Here is a 16,921-nt window from a genome sequence, read left to right as displayed (position 1 = left end):
AATATGGATGAATAGATGGTAGTCTTATTATATAATTAATTTAGTTAAAGCTATAATGATGTTTTTTTTTTGTTTTATAATTTTCAGTTGTTTATATTACACCTTGTTATATTTAGTAGGTACTTACTTTCCATGCAGGCCCCTGAAAATGGGTCGCAAGGTACTCCTGGACGACAGTGTGCACAATTTGTAACAGGCCCTAGCAAAAAAAAACAATAATTACTTATTACCTGCAAAAAAACTCTCTTACAACATAAATATATTATTATTTTTGACATATTCAGTACCAGCACGTGCTACGCGCTACGAGTGTAGCTGATAATATGTGAAAACCCGTATGTAGGGAAAAGCGACTACGGTCTGAGTGCCCGCTTCGCGGGTTGCTGGCAGTGAATGAGTTAATAAAAATAATGAATATTGTGCATGAATTACCTCTAGAGCAGACGGGTTGATGGTTGGAAACGGCGCAGTGTTGGCCAGAGGCGCAAGGACCGCCACGCTCGCACGGGCTGACACAGCGCCCACCTGCACACGCCAGATTCGGCGCGCATTGTTCATCCGAAGTGCATTCTAACGCTGTGCACACCGAAATGCTGGTTAATTATGATTTTAACGGGCTTAAATTTTCTGGGGCAGTTATTGAACTTACTGATACTGTCTGAGTAATGAAATATAAGTTGAATCGAAACATTTAATAAAAAAATACTAATGCTTGCTTTAAAAAATCTGAAGGGGAACGTAGACATCAATTTTATCCCAAAAAGAGAGATTGTATGTGATTAGAATTTGAAGTCGAACTCTTACTAACATATTATTTTATTGCACACTCTAAATATTTCACTATATTAAATAAAACTCACGGCAATACAATGCGAGTATTCCCTGCTTTAATAGAATATATCGAATTATCAAAGTTTAATAACCAATGTTGTATTGGGTTATTCAAACCTTTCGAACAGATTATAATAATTAAATATATCATTTTAAAACAGGGTTTCAAATAACAGCACGTAATTAAGCGGTAAAGTTAAAATATTATTGCACACTCTGTCTCGTGGCAGCTTTACGCATTTTCATTTTGTAACCAAAGCTTAGTATATGGTAAGTATATGCATGCACAACCATCACCATAATGTTTAAGTGGAAGTTATTTTCAATATGATAAATGTATGTCTATGTATATTTACACAAATATGTTTATCGTGCTTGAAAACTACCTGATACAGAAGAAGTTCAAACTGTGGAAAAAACAATAACAAGAAACATGCTAGAAAAAGGAAAGAAATAGACAAAGAGCTCGCATGAAATCATAAAGTATAACTATCAACATTTCCTGCAATATGAAGAAAAAAAGATTATTAAGATTGGTACAAGATGCTAATAAACTAAGATTCACTAAATAGTATTTAAAATTGCAGCTCTATCAATTACCTTTAATGCAGCCATGATTTTGATCGTGTGTGAATCCTTTAGGACAGAACTTGCAAACTGGATGGTGGTCTTCTACTGAACATGGAGCACCACCGCAAGCGCCTTTACAAGGGTCTCTGCATTCGAAGTCTCTGCACGCCAAGTTTTGCGGACACCCATTGTCTCGTAAACATATTGATACTGCGGTGTGACAGTCTTCGATGCACACGCAGATAGCGTTGTGCTCCACGACTTCGCATTGTTTTCCCTTTGGACACATGGGTTCCTTTGACGCCAAGCAGGGATTCACACACTTGGAATTACGACATGCCGCATTAGAAGGACATTGTTCGTCCCGTGTACATTCTGCATCTTCCGGTGCGCAAGTTAATTCTCCCTTATCATTTAATGCAAATCCATTGCGGCAAACGCAAACGGGTTCGTGATTTCTAACTTCACACTTTTGGTTTCTACGACAGTTTTGGTAGTTCAGGCATGGATTTCGGCACTGGCCTGCATCAAAGTCGCATGCCAATCGAGGCGGGCAAGACTTAGTTGGAGAACATGTGAATGTAGAGTTTGGCTCTGATGATGGTGTGCAGGCTGGATCGGGCCGACAGGCCACGCGTGGCTGCCCTACGTAACACTGTGGGCACGAGCATTGCGGCCGGTGCGCCACCGACTCACACAGCGCATCTTCACCACACGCGCCGCGAACAGTGCAAGGGTCCACGCAATGCAAGCTCAGGCAGGCCTTGTCCAGTGGACACTCCTTATCGCTCGTACATTCGATACCTAGGAAGATGTGAAAGAAGGAAGCAAAGTCGAAAGAGCGGTACCTTCAGCCGCGAAGAGGAAACTTTCTCACGAGACAGTGCATGCTTTTCGAAACTGATAGTTTATGACGAGAGATATGTATACAACGGTATATTATAATACAAGCGATATGTACATGAAGCCGAACAAAATGTTACCGACTGTTTGATAATTCAAGCACGAACGGTGAGAATGCTTCCACTAAGACAACATGTTACAGTAATTACAGATTGTATCATCCATCCACTTTAACCAAACGTGTGTAGGTTTTCTACTTGGGTGTTAATCGTATCTTTAGTATAATAATCGAATATCTTCTTTACAATCGGGGTATCTAAAGATGTAATTATTTTACGGAAAGTAAGAATTGCTTTACACTGATTTAAACTTTCACGATTTTTACTCATTATTATTCACAACGACGGGGCTTAATCGCGTAAAATTAAGTTTTAAAGTTAACCTCCGAAGTTTCCAGGACGGCGTTGTTCGCGTGGTCTGGGAGAAGACTGGCTAAAGTTGACATCAACATCTTCTAGGCACGCGAGTTTTTCGAACTACCCGCACTTGGTCTTGTTTATTAACTTGAACGTTTTGCGTACAAGTTAGTAGGTGGTAGGTTGTCGATCCGGTGACATCCCCAGTGTGCAAAACGTTCAAGTTAATAAACGAGATCAAGTGCGGGTAGTTCGAAAAACTCGCGCGCCTAGAAGATGTTAATGTCAACTTTAGCCAATCTACTCCAAGACCACGCGGACAACGCTGTCCTCGAAACTGTGGAGGTAAATTTAAAACTTAATTTTACGCGATTACGAGTATCGTTACGCGTGTCGTTGTGTATAATAAAGAATTGTTTTTATTATCTAATATATGATTCTCCACAATCCACATCCTTTGACACCCAAATTTGAATGCATATATATTGCCCAAAAACCATTGTATTTACATACGTGGTGTGGGGTGATTCTCTAAATTATAGTATCTTTTAATTTGAACGCTAACAAAAATCTACCCACATTTACCTGTTGAGCAGGCAATATTCAAAAATATCAATATTCTAATTGGCCGTATCTGTCAAGTGAGATACAATAGCATATTTACTTTTGCATTATGCTTTTGATGACGAATGTCTTTGTCGTGCATTTATACAAGTGATCTTAACTCATGTTCTGTCAATAGGTATTTACTCACTAGTATGGCATTCAATATCTGCTTGTCCTTCCGTGCCAGGAATACAATGGCAAACAAACTCTGCTCCTTCTCTCAAACATTCTCCGTTGATTCCGCAACCAGTTGTTCGACAGTCAACTACACTACGCTCTTGAGAACCTGTAAAAGTATTTTAAAGTCTTAAAATGTTGTTAGTTTTCCAATTATATTGGTTATTTCACACGTCGATTAGTAAGTTGAAACTTCTTTAAAAATTTAGCACACTGTCATTAATCTAAATTCAATCAAATAATAGCTACTGACTCACTTCTGACTTTTCTTAATACTTATTAAAACCATCAAACATCATTTCTCTCATCTCTCATCACATAATAGAATTCAGCAAATGATTGATTTGAGCCCAGTTACTTACATTCTATATTTGGGTCACCGTTAGGGTAGTTGCGTGGGCAGTAACATTGAGCTTCCTTATTATGCCCAATACGACACTGCGCATTCGTCCCACACGCTTTGTATGCGCAGGGCTCCATAGCACCACAGAAGCACTGTTTTTGTGGGTCACCAGCGCAGTTTGGCGGGCATGTACACTCGTAACTACCATCGTCCAAATCCCGGCAACGAGCATTTATTCCGCAAGGATTGCGCAAGCAGCTGCCGGCTGCTGGCTTAGAACATTCAAATTTAGGGTTCCCTAAATAATTTGGCGGACAAGAGCACTGTGGTAATCTGTTCATTGCACGACAGATAGCATTGATTCCGCATGCGCCTACGCATACATTTTTACATTTTCCTTCTTCCAGGCATACTTCATCGGCACCACATTCTTCGTCGTGCTGACACTCGTAAGCATTACACTCGCTTAATGGATCACCTGAAAATCCGCTAGGGCAATTACATACGGCTCGATGGTGGGTCGGTAAACAAACTGCATTTTTCCCACAAGACTTTTCTTGGCAAGCCGGCTGACAAAGTTTTGCAGAACATAACATGTCATCTCCACAATCTCTGTCATTGTTGCACCCAGCAATGCATGCACCTTTAACGCATATCTGTCTTTGAGGACATTTGTTTTTCGATGAGCATAATGATCGACAACCGCCGTCAACACATTTTTCTCCACATGAACAATCCAAATTATCATCGCATAGGGATATACAATATCCACTGTCATCGCATGGACAATATCCATCACACTGCACTTGTTTTCTTTTACATTCCACCAAAGGATTACCGGTGAAATTTCTGGAGCAACTACATTGTGCTCGATGATTTAAAACATTGCACTCTGAACAAATGCCACATAAACGGCTTTCCTTGCATGGATCTAAAACAGTATTAAAATATAACAGTAGTTAGAATGTGGCATAGTCGGTGGTTTAATTTGACCTAAGTATCCACTTTTCTATACAGCTAGTCCCAGTTAAGTCTCGCAATAATAAAAGGAAAAATCAATAGGTATGTAACATATTTATATTAAAATGTTTTGATTTATCAACAGTTTATGTAACTGAATTTTTACTATATATGTATTTACGAATGTATCATACCTTTACATTGGCCGTTGAAACAGGCTTGAGATTCATCACAAGCGTTGTCATCTCTGCAGCCTTGTTTACAAATTCTGTTTTCACAAATTTGTCCATCGCTACACGCTTCGTCACTATTGCATACAACTCGGCATATTCCCCGAATGCACTTTTCGTTAGATAAACATATGACGTCACTGAAAAATTGTTGTTGTTATATTAATAATACATAACAATGTTGATATCCGTTTTATAAGCTAATAAATAAATATGGCTACGACTACTATTAATACTGTTTGACAATGTCTCAATGTGTACAATTCTAAATTCTTACCTTCTACAAGATGGATGACAAGTGTCGCCGTAACAGCTAAATCCATCTGCACAATTTTTATTTCGATCACAAGGAGTCATTTCTCTCCTACAAACCGTTCTTGGGTCTCCAACTAATGCTGATGGACAACTACAAACAGGGCGATGATCTTTAGTTGTGCATAAAGCGTTCGAACCGCATGTAGCTGGTTCAGTGCATGGATCACTACATTGTCCTGATATGCACGCAAGATTGTTTGCGCAGTGAGAATCTGTTTTACACCCTGTTACGCACAAGCGGCCATCACATACTTCGTCGTCTGAGCATTGCTCGTCGGAAGTACACGCGTAACGGCACACCCCGGCGTCACACCGTTCGCCCTGCAGGCACTCAGAGCCGTCAAGCGTACAAGCCGGCCGGCAACGGTCGTCCTCGCACCTCCAACCAGCAGAACAATCTGTATGCATGCGGCACTGTAATGTGGGCGTTCGCACGCATGCTATATTGGGTGTTGGGTTTGGTATAAGACCGTCAGGACACGAACAGAGTGCTTTCCTGTCCACTGCAGAGCAAAGTGCATTGGGTCCGCATGGATTTATGTTACTGGCACATGGGTTTTCACAAAAATTGTTTTTGCAAATTTCATCAGGACCACAATCTTCGTCATGCCTGCATCCGTATTGACAAGTGTTTTCTAAGCATATGTGTCCTAAGAAGCAGTCATTATCGACTCTGCACGTTACTGAAAAAAACAGGTATCATTAGTGAACGGATCCCAGAGGTGCCTACACGCAACAATTAAATACAAATGTATGCACTTACACAAACAAGCTCCTTTGGAACACCGTTCATTAAGTGCACATTCTTCATCCACTTTACATCGAGGAACGCACATTGAATCATGACACATATGACCATTTTCACATTCTCCAGCGCCACCACATAAACGGGGAACTGAAAAAATATATTTAATAAAGTTTCATATCTTTTAATGTAGCAATTTTGTATTCTGATTATAGTAGTTTATGTGACTGCTACATAATGAGAGGCATTAAAATACGAGTGTGGGTTTAAGAAACGAACGTTAGTGAGTTTCTTAAAAGGATCACACGAGTGTTTTAATGCCTAATCGATGATCAAACGAACTTCTCGAGCAAAGTTCGATCACTATTATATGAGTCGTTTCATTCGAAGATATAACATTTACCAGGCCCCTATTTCACCAAGCTGACAGGTACGACAATTGTCAAAAAAATGACAGACCTTTGTTTCACCACGCCGACATTTGTCAGTGACATATGTCGTGTGACAATTGTCAAGTGACAGGTGACAGATGACAATTTCGTAAATTGTTTTGTATAGAACTTCATATAAACATGACAGGTAGTTTAGTACAATTGTCCATCTTAAATTTAATGACAATTATTTTGTGAAACAAGGGTAATGTTTACTAGTCGACATATTTGTCAATTCTTCACAGATCGTTAATTGCTTTCGATGTGCCGTGTTGTCATCACTAACATGATATTGATTGAGATCCCATCTGTGTCCCGACCCCATTTAATGCAGCGTATACCTACATTATATGATGAGAGAAACCTTGGATAAGTGGACAAGAGACCTTGTAGAGTGGTGCCCTAGATATAATAAAAGAAAGAGTGGCCCACAAAAGTTTAGATGGTCGAATGATTTAACAAGAATAGGAGGTAAATGGATGCAAACAGCAAAAGAAAGAAACAAATGGAAAGCTATGGAGGAGGCCTACGTCAAAGGACGAGTTGAAGCTAAAGTTGATAAATCAAATTAATATATGTTATGTACCAGCTTCAATAATAAAGGCTAATTACAATTACAATTACAATACCTATATTATTTGTTGACAAGGCGTCAAAGCATTATTTTTTTGTTCGTTTTAAGTATTTTTTTCTGCAAATGCAAAGTCAGTGACGTCAAAGTAGGAATCTATTCGTACTTTATATATTCCCTTGTATAAGAATATCACCACTATTGCTTTCGCGGAGATTCATTTTCTAACTAACCAAAACCCTAACTTTACTGTTAGTACCCAACTTCGCCCAAGTAAATTATTAAAAAAACAATAAGATAAGATAAGATAAGATAGTTTATTCCATAACAATTTTACAATCATGTCGGAAATTTAACTTACAATACCTATCTAAACATACCTAATTTCGCTACCGGTCCCCAACTTCGCATTATATATTTTTTTTTATTATGAAAACTATATTGAGACTTATTCCAAATCCTAAATGTTGAATTACTAAACGCCTTCATAGGCAACAATTACAATTTATAATGGAATTATGATTTAATGCTAGTTAAGAAGAATTTAAAAGCGATTTAAAGCGATTTTTATTTGTACCCTAAAGGCGAATTTAGGGTACACAGTTTTGCGAACGTTTATTTTCAATGAACTGCAACGATGATAACGGGGTTTGCTAACAACGAAAACACTACAATTGTCACCCAAGCCTGACACAGCTCCGATCTCATGTCAAGAATTACCGACAAATTGACAAATATGTCGACTTATAAAAACTACTCTTGTTTCACCAAATCATTGTCAATTGGACAATTGTAACTAAATGCCTGTCATGTTTATAAGCACTTCTATACAAAAACAGTTTACGAAGTTGTCACTTGTCACCTGTCACTTGACAATTGTCACCCGACATATGTCACTGACAAATGTCGGCGTGGTGAAATTGGGGCCAGGTAGTCCTTTAAACCTACAGGCGACTTTTGCACTATATTAAGAGACAGTCATTTGACTATTGAACTGATTTTTAGTTCATTCATTCGTTCCCCTACCCTTCCCGTTCGTTCCACCATCATGGCTGCTCAAGTGCTCATTATCTTTAGAGAAAATGCAAAACTTTAAAATTTGGGGTCATATTAGGGTGGGGAGGGATATTATATCTTCGAATGAAACTACTCATATAATAGTGATCGAACTTCGCTCGAGAAGTTCGTTTGATCATCTATTATATTTCGTTCGTTTCATTCTTCAGATATAACATTTACCAGGTAGATGTTTAGAGTCTTAAAGTTTTGCTGGTGGAATGAAACTATAGATAGGTACAAAATCGTATTTTTATTTAATCTTTTGACGTGACCCTATTAGTCCGTCATCTAATATTAACATTTATTCATATTAATAAATCATCTAATTATGATCAATAATCTTAATATCTAAGGATTGTCACTTGTACTCGGCAAGCAAACAGATCTCGCAAAGAGTCCTTCATCCGATAGTGGCCTATTATAGAACCGCGCAAACGACGTGGACGCCGCGGTCCAGCCCGCCGTGCGGCGGATAGTGTCGACGCTGACGCCGCCGCGGCTCGCGGCCGACGTGGCGGCGTGGCGCGCACTGTGTGCGCTAAACACTGTAATGTCCTAATGTCAATGCCACTTTCCGACAAAACATTTTTAATCCATCTGCTGATGGTCTGAGAAGTTGCAGGCCTATGTGGAGGTTTGTATGTCAATAACAAATTTCCTATACTATCAACTCTCTTATTTTTTGTTACAAAAATATTATAATCTCTGAGAGTTGTAGCAGGGCATATAGACACGTTATCTTTAAAATATGGAAGGATGAGAACGGGTTGTTCTCGTCCGGCAGCTGATGTTTTGATTATGTCAGTAATTCCAATTTTGACACCGTTTGGGGAAATAACAATATTTTCGATTTTTATAAGCGCTAATGTTTGAACCCTATGCGCTGTGCATATGGCCAGTAATGTCACTATTTTTTTCGACAGTTTTTCCAGGCTTATGCTTGTGTTGGGATACCAGTGAGAAACACGGTTTAAAACAACCTGAGGGTCCCATGTATGGTTATACTTGGGACCGTTCGGTCTTTGTTTGTACGCACCTTTGAGGAGGCGTTTCACGCAATCGTCCGAACCGACATTGTCTCCCAATAACAAGGATAAGGCTGAACGGTGACTATTCAGTGTGCCGTATGCACAATTTTTATTAAATTGTTCTGTTAAAAAAGACAATATTGACGATTTCGGGGGATCTAAAATTTCAATAGAATTAACGGTGCAAAATTGCCACCAGAGCTTATATGTAACTTCGTATTGCTGTAATGTTTTGTCGGAGAGTGATGCCAACATCAGTGTTATAGCCTCTGGTGGGGAGCCTCTTCGACTGAAGGACTGTTGCAGAGCTTCGCGACCCCCAGGGTAAGCCCCTTGTGTAGGGGATGGCAGTCCCTGTAACGGGAATGAAGCAAGTTTTTATTCGGGTTGAGAAACATTATCTCTGAACTAAGGAGGCTCCGCATTAGGGGGAACCACGGTTGCGATGGCCAATAAGGAAACACTAGGATTCCATTTGCTTGATCGTCTACGATCTTTCTAAGGCATTTTAAAATTAACGAAAAAGGGGGAAAGGCGTAGAAATATTTTTCACCCCAGTTAATCGTAAATGCATCGACCGCTATCGCATCTGGGTCGGGTTTCCATGAAACGAACTTTTGGCATTTGGCATTGGAACGAGAAGCGAATAAATCTATTGTTGGTTTACCAAACCGTTGTACTATAGATTCAAACGCTCTGTCTGACAGTTCCCATTCGGTATCAGGGTTAACTATTTTTCTAGACTCTGGATCCGCAATGTTTTCTTTTGTATTTATATACGATGCGAAGATCAATATATTTCGCTTCTCGCACCATTGCCAAATTGTACGAGACAAATCGTTTAGGTGTGGAAACTGTATGCCCCCCATGCGGTTTATATAACTTATGGCGGTCGTGTTATCAACTCGCAACAAAATTGCACAATTAGTCATATTTTTTGCAAAGCTCTTTAATCCAAGGTAAACAGCCAGCAATTCCAAATAATTTATATGAGAGTCCCGTTCCGATGATTTCCACATGCCATTAACCGTATTTTTCCCGCAAACCGCACCCCAACCGGAGTTGGATGCGTCACTGTAAATTTCGAGTTGAAAACTAGGATATCTCATGTAATTATTTGATTTTATAATATTGTTTAACCACCAGTTAAGATCGTTCAATATGGAACAAGAAGGTTTCATTTTGGCATCAAAATTGTCGTTATTTTTTAATAACTCGAGATATTTTAGCCTTTCTAAGGTTTTCGTATAAACCCAACTATATTTAACAGCGGGACAGGCTGACACTAAAACTCCGATGAGTTGTGAAAAGTCTCGAATGGTACATTTAGGCAGCCCTAAGAATTTGCGAACCAATTGTGCAATTTTATTTCGTTTATCATCGGGTAAGGCAATGGTCAAATTTTGGGTGTGAAAGTTAAACCCTAAAAATTTACAAGTTTGTTCCGGATGCAAGGAGCTCTTATCGTAATTGATAACAAATCCTAAACATTGCAATAGCTTTAAAGTTTCCTTAACATTATTTAGACATTCTTGAAAGGTATTTCCTATGCACAGAATATCGTCCAAATAAATGACAGACTTAAAGCCTCGAGATCTCAAATTAGATACCACTTCTTTCATTATCTTTGTGAATACTCTAGGAGCTACAGATAAACCATACGGCATTGATGTAAATTCGTATGTCAGATTATTAAATTGAAATCTCAAGTACTTTGTCATTTATATTTATATAAGGTATAAGCAAATATGCTTCTGTCAAATCTATTGAGGCTAAAAAACCATTTTGAGGAATGAGTTTTGAGGCCGTGCGATAATCCTCCATCTTGAAATGACAGGGAGCAATAAATTTATTGAGACCTTTTAAATTTAGGATAAAACGCTTTCCTCCGTTAGGTTTTGGGGCGAGAAAAACCTTAGATATATATTGGTTTTTGACTTTAGGGCACTCAGATATGGCTCCTAAATCTAACAGCTTTTGTATAGCTAATTTCATATCCGCTACTTCACTTTGTTCGACCGTGTTTGATGGAACAAATGTTTGTTTTACGTCCGAGTTAAATGGGATTGAGTAGCCATATCTGACCCAATCTAAAACCAAGTCGTTCGATGTTATTTTTAGCCAACAGTTATAAAAATGACTTATTCGGCCGGCATGTACCTGCGTTACGGTGCCTGGGCACGTGTCTTGGTCGCAGGGGGTGTCTTGGCCGGTTGTGGAGCTGGAAACGTCCGACGGGTGTAATCCGTCTGCCTGCGAGCACCTCTCCGCCCCCCCCTGTTCGACGCGTAACGAGGGGGCGCTGACCAGTTTCCCGAGTACGACGCTCGACTTGTCGACGGCTGAGCAGGCGCGGGTTTCTTTGGGGACGTTTTCTTGATTTGGAGACCTTGTTTTTCAATGGTCTTCGCTGCCTTGATTTTCTCGGACAATTTATTACTGAACAGGGTATCATCACGTTCTGTGTCTTGAATAACTTGCAAGAACGTCTTATCGAGACTAGGTGTGATGAGTTTTATGCGGCTTTGAGTAGATGACGCATGAAGGTCACACAGAATACGGCAGCCGTTGCTGAGGTGTTTCATAGCTTCGATTCCGTTGGAATCTACACATTTAATTAGAATATCCATGGCCCTGTTGACGGCAGCGATCCCGTGGCCGAGTTGTTGCTGCGCTGCAGCCAGGTTTTTGTCTCGGTTCCGGACCATATCGGGTACGGCTGCTGAAATCTCCACGTTTAATTTTGGTGCTTGTAGCAATCGACAGTCGTCGGGAACCAAATAGTCTTTTCGGATTTTATCTTTGGCTTCATTTGTCATACCTTTTTTGAGTAACGGTAACCAAAGTTTCGATAAATTATCGTGGATTTTATCGCCATACTCGGGGGTATCCTCGGTCGATTCCCCGAGAGCCAGCAGCATGTCCGGGTCGAGCTCGGGTTGAGCTGATAACATGGGTAAATCTGCCTGATTTTCAGGTGCAGGAATCTCGTTATTATGGTCCGGTACGGGATTTTCGATGTTTAGCTGTAGTTCCTGTATAATAGGATCATGAGCCGGCACGGAACCATCTGGATTTTGTTCCATTACAACATCTAAAACAAAAAAGAAGTGATTATTACATTTAATGAAAAATATTTTCTCTTGGGGGTAGGTTGAGAAAATATTTGTGTCGCAGAGTAACGCGCATCTACTGAAGACTGCTCGCATTGTTCTGCTTATTTGCATCGTTGGAGACTCGCGGTCAACCCCGATGGTTATATGATCATAGTTAGAGACTCGCAGTCAATCCCTATGTCGGCTCATTTTAATCATTTCTTAACACTAAATAATAAAACAAACAACTTACCTTCATCTTCCGATGAAGACGAATCATAAATGATCCTGTATCGTCTTTTATGATCTTCAAGGCGTTTAATTTTTTCACGGTAATATTTTAACTTGTCTTTAGCTGTCCGCTTCGACATTTTTGTTGGTAATAATGTCGTAGCCGAGGAGCTAAAGGGCGCGTGCGCTCGTCGCCGTGCACGAAAAAAGAATGAGCAGCCATGATGGTGGCACGAACGGGAAGGGTAGGGGAACGAATGAATGAACTAAAAATCAGTTCAATAGTCAAATGACTGTCTCTTAATATAGTGCAAAAGTCGCCTGTAGGTTTAAAGGACTACCTGGTAAATGTTATATCTGAAGAATGAAACGAACGAAATATAATTATGTACAGTTACATACACTACTTTATCTAAACACATACTTAAAACTAACTAAAAGATAAACTGTACGTCAAATGGCGGCGAATGAAAACTTTTTTCACGCATGTCACATGCCGTAGTTTTTTTAATTCCTAGACAAAAGAATGAAGTCCCTATTCTCATGTCACTCGAGATCAAATATCGTGCGGTTTTAATTAAAAAAACATACTAAATTGACGTTTCGTATCGATAACTGTTTTAATATCTATGGATACTAGAATAGAGACCCACTTGAGTTTTGGCTGCTGTTCCAAATTTAAACTCATAACCTTACAAAAATCTATAACGTTACATATGTACTCGTACATTAAAGTACAAATTTTCCTACTACCACAGATAAGAAAGTTCTCATAGTAAAATTGGTTGTAATAAAGCTTATCATTTCCTACGGTTTCTGAACGCATTATAGAGCACTAATGACATGTGTGTAGATAAAGATTTTTACATTATTTCTAATCTAAAATGTTGGTAGGTACAGTAATTTGAAAATACTCATTTCAATACAACACGGTTTATTATCTAAGTTGACCGCGCCTAAAGTTAGATGGAAGTTTCAGATGTAAATACATACACTAAATACAACCTCACCTCTGCTGTCTATGTAATGCATTAGTAAATTGTTATCGAAGGGTGGAAAGTGAACCATATCACCCGAGATATTTTGGCGCTCAAACGAAATGAGAGCACCAATAGTTCGAGGGTGAGATGGTTACACTCTGTTCACTTAGTTAAACACTCTGCTTTTCATTTCGACTATGAGGAAAGTCAAACACAAGAAATGTAGGTTACATTTTGACGGTTAAGAGAATTAGGTATGGAATTAATTTGATCGGAAAAAAATTTTAATCCATAGACAATCCGATCTTAAATTGGGATGTGTCTGAAACGGCCTTTTATGTCTACGCGCCTTAAAAACAGTGAAACTGAATTAATGAATGTAATGCAATATTTTAAACATTCGTCGTCATTTATAATGATTTATCAACAATTTTTTAATAATGCTATGCAATTGACGTTTAATTTCGATAATACTTGGTCATACTTGGTCTGAAAATGCGGAAGCGAATATTAGAGCTTTTAACTGAATAATATGGCATTTATGGCTGTGAGCCGTTGCTCGAAGTACAAATTAAAAAAAAAACTTTTTACTTTCTACCCTAGGATGGGAAATGCAATTTTCCACCCGGCTATCAGGCTATGAAAGGTGAAGTTTCCGAATAGGAGATATGAAAACGTATATGCATTCCCATGCATATTGCAAAATTTATTTTTATTAAATTTATTTTAGCAAAATTGTTAGCCTAGTATCCCTACTAGGCTAACAATTTTGCTAACTGTAGGTACATATATTGTATAGGTATGTTATGTTTAAAAAATCCCTCATATGTGACAGAGCGACAAATACTGAACCCTACTCTGAACATGGTCCGAAATGTTCTTGGCTTATTTTTAAGATGCCGTAGTCTTCTAGGAGCCATTTTGCTTTCCTGGTATTCGATATGAAAAGTAAATTGTTTAACTAGGGTGAAAGGCACCAAGCACCATTTCATCCCTTTGTTAACAATCTTCTATAATAATAGCTCCAGTTTAGCCTATTATGTCGGAAGGGTGACTACGGTTCCATATACTGAGCATGGCCCGACATGCTCTTGGCCAGTTTTTAAAATATAAAACTCACTTCGAACACATTCTACATCTTGATTTCCGGTAAATGCATGTGGACAGCTACATTGCACCACGTGATTTTCAGAGCGACAGATAGCATTCAAACCGCAGCTTTTTTCCACCTGACATGGATCCAAACATTGACCAGTAATGCATTTCTCCGATGAACCACATTCTTCATCCAAAAGACAGAGAGCTGCAACCAAATATGTTATACTTGCTAAACATGTCATTGCAGACAAACCGATAATATAAAACGAGTTGAACGTGTAGTTAACTGTGTTATTCAGTTAAACCTAATAAAATATGTACCTACCTATTTTAATTGTGTTATGCTGCGACGACGAAAAAATAGATGTAAATATGTATTTTAATATGTTCTCATGTCAGTGATGTATTGTCTTTATGAGAATAAATGTCTTTAAACCTAAACCTAATATTTCAAATTATCGTATTATAATCTTTCTATATAGATGTATTTGTACATACTTTGGTTAGATTTATATATATTTTAGAATACGATTAGATATATTATATGACTCAAAATTGTGTTTACCTTTACAAATTGCTTTATGGCAATATTTGTCATCAGGACAGTCTGTTTTCCCAGTGCATGTAATTTCACGAGGGCTACATCCATTTGGAGGATTAGGATTTCCTACATACCCTGTTCTACATTTACATTGTCCCATATGTCGAACGGCAACACATTCTGAATTTTTTCCGCATTTTATGTTTTCACATGCATCTAAAAAAATACATGAACGCCATAAGTTCGCACCTTTTTTAAGTCTGAAAATTAAAATTTGCATTTGTTTTTTCGATCATATACCTGACACTTACCTGTACATTTGCTTATAGCACCAGTAACAGTACAGCGAGCGGCAGCTGGGCAATCTCTATTATATCGGCATTCTTGTGCTTTACGACATCCTTCCTCATAAGCATTGCCAACTGTTCCGGTAGGACATGTGCATAGCGCACTGTTTCGTGTGTTCTTACATTCAGCTCCACTCCCACAAGTATTAGATTCGCACCAATTAATTTCCATGCAACCTCTGTAGGGATCGCCAGTATACCCGGGTTGGCAATAACATACACCTTTATGATTTTCAGATGAACAAACTGAATTGTCTCCACAGTCGTTACTCATCAGACAGGCTATTTTACACATATTCTTATCACACAATTTGTCATCCGTACAGTCATTATCAATATCACATTGTTTTCTTTTACAACTTTGTTGTGGATCTCCATAATACCCAGTTTTACATGAGCAAACGGGCTTATGAACTTGACCTAAACAGTTAGCTTGCCGTCCACATGGATGTCCGTCACATACTTTGACACATTGCGGAATTCCATTTCGGCTTACAGAACATTTTTCATCTTCACCACAATCATCGTCGGCCATGCACTGAACTTCCTTTGTGCAAACTCTATTTAAGCAAAATTGAAAATCTGGGCAGGTATTATTCGAGTTGCAGGTTAATCGACATGTTCCTTGAATACAAACCTGATCACTTAAACATTCCCTTGAACTTTTACATAAACCTACAACAAATAATAAAAATAAAAATAGGATACATCGAGTAAAACAAAAAAAATGTTTAGGCCAGCAGTTTACGTACCGACACACAAATTATCGACACATTTAGTGCCAGAAGAACATCTGCTGTCATCAGTGCAGTACTGTATTGGGACGCACCCAAGCACTGGGTCCCCAGTATAGCCAGGTGAACACGAACAATGTCCGATATGGCTCCTGGAAAGACAATCAGCATTTCTGCCGCAAGCTCGTGGAATACTACAAGAGTTTACACATTTGTAGTTGACGCATGCTTCTTCTGACGAACAATCGGTATCTTTTGTACATTCGAATCTAGTGCATTTCTTGTAAGGATCCCCTTGGCTATTTGGCAGGCACTCACAAATAGCATTATGTGATTCCACGATACACTGCGCATTTTCACCGCATGGTGATGATTTTTGACAGGGGTTGATGCATTGACTGTTAATACACGTAGTTTTTTCCGAGCAGTCATTATTTGAAAAACAATCGCCGGGTAGTTTGCAAATGCCTTTACTTGTGTCTAATATTGTTCCATTAATGCATTTGCATGCATAAGATCCATGTGAATTTTCGCAATCTGAATTTATGGGGCAAGGATTGTTCAGGCATTCGTTAATATCCTCACAGGCATTATTATTCAAATTAAATCCTATTGGGCAAGTACACGTTGATTTATGATTTATAATTTTACACGTACCCCCATGACATGCTGAATCATCGCATTTATCTAAAAACAATATACAAATTATAAAATTAATCTGCAAAGTAATTTTGAAATAATCACTAACCTACGGAGATAATAATAAAAAC

At 38.7% G+C, this 16,921-nt stretch overlaps 1 protein-coding gene across 1 annotated transcript in view; it reads right to left on the bottom strand.

Moving 5' to 3' along the window:
- The window catches only part of LOC134648848 (uncharacterized), a 146,467-nt gene that overhangs the window by 81,433 nt on the left and 48,113 nt on the right, over positions 1 to 16,921 (bottom strand). The window contains exons 15-26 of the mRNA XM_063503429.1: positions 16,170 to 16,838; positions 15,382 to 16,092; positions 15,095 to 15,286; positions 14,552 to 14,734; positions 6,055 to 6,186; positions 5,254 to 5,974; positions 4,941 to 5,116; positions 3,806 to 4,717; positions 3,415 to 3,552; positions 1,432 to 2,205; positions 433 to 576; positions 128 to 199 (exon numbers count right to left, since the gene is read on the bottom strand). Of these exons, the coding sequence (XP_063359499.1) occupies positions 128 to 199; positions 433 to 576; positions 1,432 to 2,205; positions 3,415 to 3,552; positions 3,806 to 4,717; positions 4,941 to 5,116; positions 5,254 to 5,974; positions 6,055 to 6,186; positions 14,552 to 14,734; positions 15,095 to 15,286; positions 15,382 to 16,092; positions 16,170 to 16,838 (4,824 nt within the window). The remainder of the gene's footprint in view (positions 1 to 127; positions 200 to 432; positions 577 to 1,431; positions 2,206 to 3,414; positions 3,553 to 3,805; positions 4,718 to 4,940; positions 5,117 to 5,253; positions 5,975 to 6,054; positions 6,187 to 14,551; positions 14,735 to 15,094; positions 15,287 to 15,381; positions 16,093 to 16,169; positions 16,839 to 16,921) is intronic.

Source organism: Cydia amplana, chromosome 6 (assembly GCF_948474715.1).
Source record: "Cydia amplana chromosome 6, ilCydAmpl1.1, whole genome shotgun sequence".
Taxonomy (NCBI): domain Eukaryota; kingdom Metazoa; phylum Arthropoda; class Insecta; order Lepidoptera; family Tortricidae; genus Cydia; species Cydia amplana.
The sequence above is the reverse complement of the archived record's forward strand: the minus strand, read 5'-3'. Positions and strand labels throughout refer to the sequence as shown.